The 13,536-nt window shown below is 46.1% G+C and overlaps 1 protein-coding gene across 1 annotated transcript; it reads right to left on the minus strand.

Annotated features, from left to right (window-relative positions):
- Positions 1–177: 177 nt before the first annotated feature.
- LOC124140924 (39S ribosomal protein L11, mitochondrial-like) lies at positions 178–13,298 on the minus strand. The gene is made up of 4 exons (XM_046508763.2): positions 13,143–13,298; positions 3,235–3,330; positions 1,890–1,983; positions 178–1,164 (listed from the first exon to the last, which is right to left on the minus strand). The coding sequence occupies exons 1-4, from the start codon at positions 13,281–13,283 to the stop codon at positions 902–904; spliced, it is 594 nt and encodes a 197-aa protein (XP_046364719.2). The 5' UTR covers positions 13,284–13,298; the 3' UTR covers positions 178–901.
- Between the last annotated feature and the right edge of the window lie 238 nt (positions 13,299–13,536).

Here is a 13,536-nt window from a genome sequence, read left to right on the forward strand (position 1 = left end):
CCCGGACCTTACACTCTCTGGGCGGATGCTCTACCACTAGACCACAGAGGCTATATTGCCAGAGTGACATGTCATGAACATAACACGGGCCAGAATTTTGTGGTGTGAATAGTGAAGAACTTTCAAAAACTGACAAGACATACATATGTATATTGACCAAAGACAAGAAAACATCACTTTGTAGATAGTATTTCATATTTATTGTCTCATATACTATTCTTTCAAACTTGAGTAATAATCACAAACACCATGCATTATTCATACCACATGTTTACAAGTCTTTCAAATTAGCATATCTTTATTACTGATTCAAGAAAATATATCTTCTTACAATTTTAACTCTTGCTTGGAGTTTTAACTATTTAAGCAACAAAATTAGTAAGGGTAAATACTGAAGATAGTTTAGATGAATGACAGCATATTATCAGGAAACATTTCTTTGTGATTGAAATGATAGCTAAATGTAACGGTTTCAGAGAACAAGCCTTAACACTGGAGCTGAATCTTTGTAATATTATCACACAAATCCAAATCAGTCATTCACGGTGTAGTGCTGAAACATTAGATGACACAAACATGATCCTCTGATGCACACTATATGACATCCTAATATATCAAATCTGATCAGCTAATACTAAATGCATCTGAAAACACACACACTTCTGTTCTATCTTCTGAACAGGTTCTAAAAAACACTGAAGAAGTCATTTTTACATGAAATGTACTCTTGTATACGTCTCTTGACACATACTTGGTCATGAAGGGATACATTTGATGAACCCAAACATGTCATGAATTTCCCCCAATTCTCCAAGGATTCCAAGAAACCAGCTTGTGGATCTGAACAGGTCAAGCAATACTTTGCTACTGACATTACCATCTGACACAACTTTGATGTCTGCTACAACCTGAGCATCTTGCTTTGCCTCGTCTCCTCCAGCTTCTGGTCCTGTTCCTCGACTTCTAATTTCCGCTCTTCCAGGAACTGTGCGTAGTCATCTGCTTCCAGCTTCTTCACCACCTCAATGCCTAGACTGTGGGCCTGACCAATTATTGACCTACATACTGTCTCCAAACTCAGAAACTTAAATGTAGGGTCCTGAGATTTGATCTGCGCAATTTCATAAACATGCTTCAGAGATACTTTCCCAGCTATTTCATGATCTGCAACAACAAAACAGACCTTATGAGAGATGCCAATCCTAACTGAAGCATTGGAGTAATCAGTGGGGTTAAAACAGAGTATTGTCAACAGCACAAGTAGTCCGCAAAGATCAGTTGATGAAATTACTTTAGTTTGTGTTAACATAACAACCAATCAGAGATCTTGTATAACTGAATATGAATACTTTAACGCTATGTGAATAGTCGTGGGGAATTAATGATTTGCTCTTTGTGATAGGTTATGCAATTTGTGAAAAAAATTACAAAAATCAATTTGGAGGAGGACAAGCACAATAGTGTAATTTTAGGTTCAAAATCATATTGGTTGGTATCTCTGTGTTATACATGCTTCTGAAACGTTGGTAAGGAATATGAGCTAATCTCAGGCTCATATCCATTAGAAAGATAGCTGGCATCAATTGGTGTGCATGTTTCACAGTTGAATTAGATCATATTCCACAATGCAAATTCAAATATCTGATGGGAGTTAGGCTTACCACCAGCTTGAATATCACGAATAGCGTGAGATAAATAAGACAGACCTTGGTGTATGACCCACGAAAACAAGATAATAATTGGGGTTAATCTGGGACTCCGGCCCTTGGCTAGCGGATCCGAGCAGAGCAGAAAGAATACAAAGCTTCAGAGCTAGACTATCTCTTGAAAACCAATTCATGGCTAATATTCTAAACAATAGGGAACATCCTAACTATAAATCATATTACTAGGTTTCCTGGCTCCAATCCTGGCCCCTGCTGCCTGCTTCAGGAAGTAAGAGACTGGTGGCTGGTGGATTACGATGTCAAAGGATCGGTCAGGCTGCAAAAAAAATAGGTTTACATGAAATATATATGATTAACAAGGTGAGCGTGTGTGTACATAGCTTGTTTGTATATAGCTTAACCAATGGCATGGTTCCACGTATTACCATCTTTAACATGTTTAGTACCATACAATATACATCATGTAATTTTATACAATAGTGTGTGTGTGTGTGTGCGTGCGTGCGTGCGTGCGTGCGTGTGCAAAAATACATCTTCAGTCCTCATACTGACAGACACATAAACCATGAAAAAAACAATCCATTTATTTATTTAAAGTGATGTTGTGACGTCATCTGCCCCAAAAATTCCATGTGGGTTACGTCACTCAGTTTTACAAAAGTCATAAAAAAAGCGGCTACGGCATTGTCAATCATTTGAAAAACAAGTTGCACCCAGTAAAGCTAGAGTTGGAAAGAAATCCAGACCTGGTTGATTCTGAAAATGGATCAAAATAAACTTTAGGTGTGTGTTTGTCTACTGTTTATGTCATACGTTTGGTAAGTAGAGCATTCTCTGTTGTAACTTCGAATGGACGCTTTGGTAACGACACATAATGATCAGTCTGACTTCAAAGCCTGCATCATTCATAGCCTAAATTGTATGATGATACCGTCCCTATCTGCATGATCTGATATTATTTTTGATTGAGCAATTCCCCTGATGTTTGTCAGGAAATGAATGACACTCCGCTTGGCAGTGTTCATCTCGGCAAGGTCACCCACTACTGTAAATATTAATGTGTGTAGTCCCGGATGGTAGATAATCTTCACTCAGCAGTCCCAGACAGTTATTAGTAGGACCAGACTTACTTATTCAGTGAAAACAAATTATACTACTGAACTTTTGAAGGGATACTGAAATATTTCAAACTGTGATGAAACGTGAAAACAACAATTAACTTACTGAACTGTGTATTTATGTTTAATCGCGGACGTACATATTCTATATACGTCTTTGGTTTAATCAACTTAAAATGAAGCAGCAGCATGCTTCAGTTTCATGGCAAATTAGACTACTATCCATATGAAAACACCCGAGCGATCAGATACATTCAGATGCCACCTTGATACTCCCAATCCCTATCAAAAGTTGAATAGTATATTTCAAGTCTCATCTAGCAGTAGCAACTTACTGGCACATCATCATGATCATCACATCAGGCATGTAAGGGGCCTGCTTTTGAAACTACAATCTTACTTTGTCGGGGGTTTTCTTTGAACAGTTTGAAAATATGTTAACATCTTACATTAACCGTGACTCGAGTTGGCAATGGTATGCCAGGTCTGATATCCTTCGTCCTTTCATTGAAATCCTTGCAGAATGGAGCTATCTGGATGCCAACCTGGAATCAGAGAATACATAATCCATGTTACCATGTCTTTTTTATTTTTACTGTCACTGTCACTTGTGTAACAGTGACATTAAAAAAAAAGACATGGTAACAATTGGACCAGTGAAGATTCGGGGTAGAATAGGTCTTCAGCAACCCATGCTTGCTGCAAAAGGTGACTTTGCTTGTCGAAAGAGGCGACTAACGGGATTGGGTGGTCAAGCTCGCTGACTTGGTTTATACATGTCATCGTATCCTAATTGCGTGGATTGATGTTCAAGACATCAGTCACGGGATGGGCTGGTCCAAACATATTATTTACAGACCACAGTCATATAGCTGGAATATTGCTGAGTGCTGCATTAAACAAACAAACAAACAAACTAAGAATTGACTTTCACTTTGTGTGAGTTTATTGGAGTATGAACCTTCATAGAGTGAGGGCCAAACTGTATGAACGTCGGAGCTTGCAATGACATACATACAATATTTGGCCCTCACTATATGACATTTCATACTCGAATGGACTCGCACAAAGTGAAAGTCAAGTCTTATCATTTTCATATCACTATTTTTCCTCGAAGGATGTAAGCCGATATCAATACACGATTTTATTTAGTATCTAGATCTCTACATGTGACTTCATGTTTACACTGACAGCCATACAAACAGCTGTATTGCAGAATAAAATAGTACCTCAAACAGAGAGGTGACATGAGCATATCATGCAACTTGCTCTGAAGGAACATCTGTTGTAGTTTGTTAACTACAAATGTATTCAAATGATATCATCATTGGATGAGAAAGTTCTGTTAAGAACTACCTCAGTGAGACAGTCACAATGACAGCGCATCGTAATTCATTTACATCAAGTACAAGACGTCAAAATGGCCGACACAATAAACGTGATGGAAGTCGTTTCAAAAGTTGTTATTAGTGAACCTGTGGCGGTCACGTGTCAATCATCATTGATCAGTTGGCCCAACATTGAAGGGTGATTACAAAGATGTGTCAAGTAGATACTAAGGTAAGTTCATAGATTGCTGTAGACTTTCACTGTCATTCTAGACACAGATCGAGTGGATACTATGATAGTTTGGATGTGCATTTCTTCATTTTTTTCACTAGGATGGTCGAAGTGAGGATAATTGTGAACGTTCATGCAGTCAAACTCTCGAATGCTTCTCAATTTTTGCTAAAATTTGAGTTCAACTGAGTTCAACATTAAAGGGTCTAAATCAGCATCAGCGCTTCTGTGTTTATTCGTGCAAGGGAATTCCAAAGGTTTCCTCGAAGGATTGTATAAATAATGTGTCAGTGTTTTCATATTTCAAGAATACACTCTCGCGAAAAAGGAATGAACATCAAATTGAGTCGTTCATACACTTATGAACATCAGTCTATGCATAATTAACATGATTAAAGTGCATGATCAGCATAGTGACTATTTGAGCTTCATTTCATTTGAAAAGCTATTCACATCACACCTTTTATCTTGCATTTATAAATAAGTCTTTACTTTTAGTTCGCTATTCCTGGGGCCAAACACATTAGCAGGGAATAATAATAATAATAATAAGAGTACTACATATATGTACCCAAGGTACTTTTCTGCATACAAAAATGTATCCTAGCCAAAATCAAAACCCAGATAGGTACCTGGTACACTTAACGATGAACAAGTCCATGTTCCTCAACCCGAAACCAGCTCACCTTGTAGTTCGGTTTGCCTAATGACGAGTACAGGCTGGATAATGTTGTGCATCGTGGAATATTAAAGTAACGTACGTACATCACTGTGTTTGTTTGTTCTTGTATAGCAGACTGGAATGCATCTCATACAACATTATGCATTATACAACATGGAGTTGTGCACTTTATCGGGCACAGTTTTTCAGATCCAATTAGCCCTGTGGGGGCTCGAAAGCGCTTCTCTGGCTTACCGACTTGGCTTATTAGTGCATGCATGTTATTGATGTCACACCCTCTCTATTCATCTTTCTGAAGAAGCCACACCTACCATTGGCCATCAATGAGTGATGAGTAACCAATTGAGAGACAAAACATGTTAAAACGGACTACACTCTAATAGGATTACCCACACTGAATTATTGGAAACACTATAAAAAGGTAAGAATTTATGGCTAACCCTATCCCTAACTATGCTAACCCTAACGATCGAAGAGGGGTGTTGGATCTGAAAGGCGTTTCGGCTCCCTAAGATCAAAAGAAGTGTTGGATCAGAAAGGTGTGTCAGCTCCCAAAGATTGATGTGTCAGCTACCTGAGTGAGTGAGTGAGTTTGGGTTTACGCCACTTTTAGCAATATTCCAGCAATATCACGGCGGGGGACACCAGAAATGGGCTTCACACATTGTACCCATGTCAGGATTCGAACCCGGGTCTTCGGCGTGACGAGCGAACGCTTTAACCACTAGGCTACCCGACCGCCCGTCAGCTGCCTGAGACAAGAGCAAGTGCATTCGAGTGTGAGCCATGGTAACAGTAAAAGTGAGACAGCGGTAGTGCTAAAGCGCTGTAAGAGCTGTTGGAAGATGGCGAAGCTGTGCCCGGTAAACTGCACTGTTGACGAATTTCACTGTAGTTTGGCATCCAGGATGTGTTGTATACGTAAGCGTTCAATGAATCGGTTCTGCAACCATTATACAGAAACGTTCCTTGTAGGGCTTGGACAGGAAACTCAGGTACTCAGGTTGGGTTGTTCCTGAGAACCGGACCCATGGTTAGTCGTGTTATATATTGTTTAATGGCAAAAATTTTTACAAACCTGTAGAGGTTATGAATTCTCTGATGAAATCCTCCTTGGGGCACTTATTGCATTTTCCTGGCTCAAGAAAATCTACATGACATAGTTGTAACCATTTTCCTTAATAAAAATTGTTACCACACAAAAAACTTTGTTTTTGTATGATATACGTCCACCCTTATGGTGCCTCACCCTCCACGGCGCGTCACGCCAAGGGAAGCAACTCTCACCCAAATCACTTTCCATATGTCTAATGCTGACGGAATGTGGGGAGGCGGGTGGCCGTGCCCCAAGGAGGATTTCATCAGAGAATTCATAACCTCTACAGGTTTGTAAAATTCTCTTTCAGATTAAATCCTCCTTGGGGCACTTATTGCATCAAGATAGACTCCTAAAGATAATCTAGGAAGTGGCATCCGTCAGCAACAAGCGTGCATAAAATACATCGTATTTTGATTATTTCAATGAATAAACAAGAGTTCAATAAATGGAACCAACCTTATCGTGAGGCACCACCGTCGAAAGGCGGGGGCTGGAGACAGGGCGTTATCGACCATACACAATGAAAAGAGCCATTCTTTGTGGCTCATCATATCGAGAACTCGAGACACACACACCCCCCACCCCACCCACTTTTTTGAACAAGTGATATTGGGGGCACAGATCACGAGAGACTATAAACCCGCACAGAGCTAGGCCAGAGGGTCCCCGTAATCGAAGGAGTGCATGTGCAATTACGATGATTATCGACTAGTAATGGCTGGTATTGTATCGACCGTAGAAGATAAAATCCGGACCGTTACTGAGCAGTGTTATAACCGGTCCGGGCGGTCTAAAATCTCGAAGGCTCAATCGGCTAGAGATGTAGTACTTTGCCCAGTTCGGAGAACTGACTGACCAAACCGAGCACGCTCGCTTGAGTGTTTGTCGAGTTGGTAATGTTTGATGAACGTGCTCGGCTGGCTCCAAATAGCCGCGGAGCAGATCTCCTCAATGGGCAGAGCCGCAGCATACGCTTGTGTCGTAGCCACTGCTCTAACCGAATGAGCCTTCAACTTGGTAGGGGGGTCCCTGCCTTGAAGCGTGTACGCCGTACATATAGTAGAGACTATCCACCGCGAGATAGTTTGTTTGCTCGCAGGTGAGCCAGCCTTCCTACCGCCATAACAGCAAAATAGTTGATTATCCTTACGGATACCCTTAGTTCTGCTGATATAGGACTTAAGGGTCCTGCGGACATCCAATACATGAGCATGTCTTGTAGTGGTCCCCGACGAGGAAGGCTGTGAAAGAGCAGGTAGCTCAATGAAGCCGTCACGTGGAAGGCGTGTGCGACCTTAGGACGGTAAGAGTCCGGCAGGCGAATACTGACCCTGTCCCGGTGAAAGACAGTTAGTTCGGGATCGGCTGACATTGCGTGAATGTCGCCTACCCGTCTGCCGGACGTTACCGCCACAAGGAACGCCGTCTTCCAGCTCAACAGCTGAAGAGAGAGAGACGACAGATCCCGAAAAGAAGGACCGGACAGCCAATCAAGAACGATTGACAATTCCCAAGGGGGACTGATCCGCCGGACAGGCGGTCGGATCCTGTCCACACCTGCTAAAAAACGCTGCACTAATGGGTGCGCACCCAAAAGTGCCCCGTCGACGGGTACGTGAAAGGCAGCGATAGCTGTAGAGTACCCCCGGACTGTCGATGCGGCCAGGCCGACATCTAGTCGCGACTGGAGGAACTCAAGTACGGCTACGAGATCTGCAGAAAAGGGATCTGCAATCCTTCTATCGACACACCAGTGCGCATAGCAGGCCCATCTATCCTCGTACTGAACGTTTGTCGAATCCCTCCGCGAAGCCAGTATTGTGTCTGCAACTCGTGCAGGAATACCGCTCTCCTGGAGGCGATTCCGGACAGTGGCCAAGCCACCCACTGAATCCTGGGATTCGGGTGGAGGGCCTCGTTCTGGGATAGGAGGTCCGGTCGTAAAGGTAATAGAACAGGAGGCTGAGCCAGAAACCTGAGTATGACTGGAAACCAACTCTGCGCCGACCAAAGGGGTGCCAGGAGCACAAGTAGTCGCGCAGGCTGAGTGGCTAGCTGAGACAGGACCTTGGAAATCAGAGGTACTGGGGGGAATGCCCACAGTATTCTGTCCGTCCAATCTAGCTGGAAGGCGTCCGGTGCCACCGACCTCGGGTCGGGGACTCGGGAGCAGAACGTTGGTGTCTGGTGATTCACCCCAGACGCAAACAGATCCACCTGGAACGACCCGTATAACTGGGAGATAATCCCGAATATCCCCGGGTCGAGCCTCCACTCGTGAGGAGCGAGGATCCGGCGAGACAGAGCGTCCGCACGGACGTTGTCTACCCCCGGGAGATAAACAGGTAGCACCCTGATAACGTGTGAGTCGCACCATAGGAGGAACTGCCACGTCTCTTGGAGAAGCGACGGAGACACCGTTCCCCCCTGCTTCCGGATGTAAGTCATCGCCGTTTGGTTGTCCATCTCTAGACGCACCACTTGGCCACGAAGCAGATCCAGGAAGCGTTGGAACACCAACCTGACCGCTCTCAGTTCTAGCACATTGATATGCAGTTTGATCTCCTGCTGGGACCATAGTCCCGAGGCAGTGTGATCGTTCAGAACGCCTCCCCAGCCGGAGAGTGACGCGTCTGTTTGAACTGTGAGAGACGGCACGGGAGTGTCGAGGGGGAGCCCCCGGGACAGATTCCCGACCTCGGTCCACCACTGAAGGTGTGCATTGAGCCACTGCGGAGTCTCGAGAACAGTCTCGAGATCTTCCGAGTTCACCCAAAGTCGACAGAGCGCTTGTTGAATGGGTCTCATTCTCAAGCGCGCCCGCCAAACCACATCCACTGTCGCCGCCATGTTGCCCAGTAACTGGAGCCATGTACGAGCAGTGTGACTGGCGGACAGAAGGAACTGGGAAGTAACACTTCTGACCTTGGTAATGCGATCTTGTGACAGAGATACAAGTCCGCTCACCGTGTTGAAATTCGCCCCTAGGAAGACTAGATTCTGAGTAGGGCTCAGATCTGACTTCTTGAGATTGACTATCCACCCTAGAGTGATCAGAATATCTAGCACTTCTTGTGTAGCTATCTGACTCAGGGATTGCGATAGAGCTCTTAGTAACCAGTCGTCGAGGTACGGATGGCAGAACCGACCTTTTGACCTGGCCACTTGGGCGGGAATCAACATCAGCTTGGTGAACACCCTCGGGGCCGTAGCGATCCCGAATGGTAGAACCCTGAACTGATAACACCTCCCGTCGAAAGAAAACCTGAGGTATTTCTTGAACTCGGGGTGTATGGGTACGTGGAGATAGGCGTCTTTTAGGTCTATTGACGTTAGCCATTCTCCGGTCTCGACAGCTGAGATCACCGAGCGCAGTGTCTCCATCCTGAAGGACGGTACCTCTATAAGTTTGTTCAGCCTTCTCAGATTGAGAATAGGCCTGAACCCTCCGTCTTTTTTGGTGACTAGGAAATATGTCGAGTAGAAGCCCTCGCTTTCCTGTCCCACGGGAACCGGTTCGATCGCAGCCTTCATAAGAAGTGCGTCGACCTCGGCACGGAGGAATTCCGCCCTCTCCAGGGTAGCAGGCACCGGAGTGTGCTTTATCCCGGAGAAGGGGGGCGGATGATGTTTCCACCGAGGCAAATGGCCATCCCTTAGAGTGGACAGGGTCCAGGGATTGGATGTGACTGTCTCCCATTCCTGCAGGAATAGAGCCAGTCGGCCGCCTACGGGGACATCCGGCTTGAGGCAGCGGACCCCGGCTGTCGGCAGTTCGAAAACATGCGACCGTGGGTCCGCCCGGGGCGCTTCGGGCGCTAATGGGAACCCGATGGGTTCCCGGCCCCGCGAAAAGGCTGCTGGCCTCAACCAGCTGCCCTGCCCCGACCCCTGCCTCTCTTGCTCCTCCCGGCGCCCTTACCTGAAGGAAGCGGCTGCTTCCAAGCAGGTGCAGACTTCTGACCCGGCGCGTCAGCGTAGGAGGAAGCAAGTGGAGAGGTCCGCTTACGCGGTTTAACGCATGGTACCTCCAACAAGGCCTTAGAATCCTTGATGGAGGCATACAACTGTGCGGCCTCTCGGACCACCTGCTGAGCCCCAGGGAAGAGGGTGGCACCCATCTTATAAGGCAAAGCAAGTAGATCCTGGCGTGTGGAAGCCGAGTATTTGGATACCGACATCCACAGCCTGCGCATGCCCATGACTGCGCACATCATCTGCGAGGCACAGCTACGAATAGCGTCCCTCGCAAGATGACTATGTACCTCCGTCAGTTGCGCGGCCAACTCCGAAGAGTCGGCCGGCCCCTCTCCCGCTAACTCCCTCTGTACGGCCGACAGATAAGCGGAGTGTACGGACACCCGGAGCTGCTGACATGCGTTACGATATTGCTCCTCAAAGCAAACGTAAGCAGCCTTCAGCTCCGTACCGCACGCGGGAAAGGGTGGCAACCGCCGGCCCTGCTTGACCTTAGCCAAGTTGGGGGTCGAAGACCCCCCCAGGGTAACGGAGGTCCAGACGCATTCGTCCACCACCGGTACCTCAAAATCACCATCCTCTGCTAACGGGTACCGCTTAATAAGTTCGGGCAGGTCGAACTTCCTGCGGGCACCCGACAACAGAGGGTTGATGACTTCATGCACCAATGAAGACAGAATACGGAGCCGCACCTGGGGCGCCTTGCTCGGAGCAAAAGCGTCCCCCGGAAGGCGGAACTCAGTCGGATCCGACTGGGGCATGGGCGCAGCCACCTGAGGCAGTACCTGGACAATCTTGTCCCGTACATGCCTCAACGAGGAAACGAAGGAAAATATTCCCGAGGTCTCCGAGTCGTCTCCCCCCTCCTCCATCCACTCCTCCTCTCTCGATTCCGAGCCGAAATTAATCGACTCTTCCCCGAGAGAAGAGGCAGACGAAGTCGGAAGGGGACGCCCGAAGGCCTGGGCCTTCGCATCCCTGGGCTGCACCCGGCCCGAAGCCGAGTCCCGGTCCCGAGGTGCCGGGGGTTCAAGGGAACCCACCTGGCTCTGGGCTAGAAATCCGCTAGAGGAAGCCTCGGCCTCGGAAGAGGCGTCTGGCTCCGCTAGGGAGAACTGTGCGTCGGTAGTGAACGGGCCAGTGCCCGCCACCCCTCCGCTGGGGAGCGACCTCGAGCCGGCGCCGAAGCCCGGTCTGAGTTCGTCCCCGAGACCAAGTGGCCTGCCTCGGCCGACGCCGGGCATATCACAAGGTCTCGAAGCCGCGTCCGGCGCCGACAACGGGGAAGGCTCGGTCCGCAACTCCTCTCGGAGCTGAGACTTTACCTCCTCCATCATCGACGCCATCTGCGACCTCAACAAGGCAGAGATGTCTGCCAAAGACGGTGCAGGAGAGGGTGCAGTGATTGTGACGGGGACCCTAGAGCCTTCTCCCCCGGCCCCCGGGGAGGGAGCGGAGGAGACAGTCTCAGCTGCCTTTTTGCCCTTTCTTACTTTTTTTGAGGGGGGCGGGGCGGTCTTTGCCGATCTAATGTCCACCCCCGCCTTCAATAGACCCTTAAAGTGTAAGAGGTCCACATTTCTCTTTTTTTGCGCCCGTGGTGTAAATGCAACACAGATCGGGCATGACCCATCGTCATGCCCGTCTTCGGCCAAACACTTTATGCAGGTATCATGCCTGTCTTGGGGGGGAATCGAAGCCGAGCACCCCGTACACAGTTTGAAGGTCTGTAAAAAAGACCGTAATTTTTGAGTTTGGCGGGAAGGGTAATAAAGTGTATCAGTGCGATTGAAAGATCGGAAAGATACGTGCATAAATTGTGTAACTAGAAGCAAAGGCGTAATTTAGAATGCGATTGGTAACGCGATACTAATAGCCAATGTCGTAGTATAATTATAACACCAAAGTGGGCGTGTTACGCGCGAAGGTGTAGAAAACCCGTAAAAAAGGTAAGTGTAATTTAAAATGATTAACACACCACCTTGGGTTTATTTAAAGGAAAAGATTGTAGGCTAAAGCCCGATGATATAGATTAAAAAACCGAAGCCGTTTTTGATGGCCCTGGTGTTACATATATCATACGTGGCACTACAAAATGGACGCTACGACGGCCTTATTTCAAAGGTATCGTACACGTGTCACATAATTACAACTTTATAACTTTACAATGCGAGGTATTACGCCTTTGCATGAAAGAAATGTACCATACATACAGTTTGGTCTGCCATGGTTCTTGTACGAACGATTATCTTGTCTTTATATTGTCTTGAAAAAAACAGCACGTCTGTCTTTGTCAGATGACATAAGGAAAGTGATTTGGGTGAGAGTTGCTTCCCTTGGCGTGACGCGCCGTGGAGGGTGAGGCACCATAAGGGTGGACGTATATCATACAAAAACAAAGTTTTTTGTGTGGTAACAATTTTTATTAAGGAAAATGGTTACAACTATGTCATGTAGATTTTCTTGAGCCAGGAAAATGCAATAAGTGCCCCAAGGAGGATTTAATCTGAAAGAGAATGTTCGTATTTCTTTATGACTTTATAAATTTGAATTGCGATAAAACTTAATCACGTTCAGTCTGCTTCAGTGTATACATGACCAGATCGCTTCATACGAGTATTTAAAGACATTTTGCAAGGGCTACAGTCAAACTATTCCCAATCGGACATTTGTACCTAGCTCTTTGAGACCTACAGCGGGTACCAGGGTAGGGTAGGGTCAGGTAATAGTCTGGTGGGTACCCAGGTAGTAAATCTGGACTCGTCCCAGCCCTAGTACCTTGGGTACATATCTGTATAGTATCTGTGCCGACAACGGCCTCTTCAACGAGCGATACTCGTTTATGCAGCATTAGACCAATGAGTAAAATATAAACGGTCATCGACATTCACGAACCAATTTTTAATTAATTTTTAATACTCTACATTAAATACGACAATTGACGCATTAACATGAACAAACTCAAAATGTCAAACAAATGTCATTGCGATCATCACTTAGACCAACATTAAAGTGACATCCAAAATACTGCTATCTACCTGACCAAGTTGGGGTCCTAAAGGTGGAGCAGCTGCAGCCTGACCCGCGGGTATGTCTGTCTTCAAAAATGGTGGGTGAAAAACTTTTGGTCCTAATTTTTTGGCTGCTCTAGCAACCTTTCTCACTCCTTTCGACGCCATGTGCGCTGAGTTAGCTCCCCTTCACCTTAAGGGGCCATCCTTTCCATGGTAGAATAATTTTAGGACTAGGCACTTGTCTAGTATCATAGTTGATATCGTATGTATGTTGCGGCCGCGCGTGTAAGTAGAAAACATCAGTTCCTATGGGTGAGGGGGGTATACCTGGAAACCCTTTTTCCTTATTTGATTCTTTTTTATTTTGTGTATTCTGATACAATACGATGTAAGTTTTAGATAAAAAAAATTAGAAAAG

This window comes from Haliotis rufescens, unplaced genomic scaffold (assembly GCF_023055435.1).
Source record: "Haliotis rufescens isolate VD_foot unplaced genomic scaffold, xgHalRufe1.0.p SCAF_3, whole genome shotgun sequence".
Lineage (NCBI taxonomy): Eukaryota > Metazoa > Mollusca > Gastropoda > Lepetellida > Haliotidae > Haliotis > Haliotis rufescens.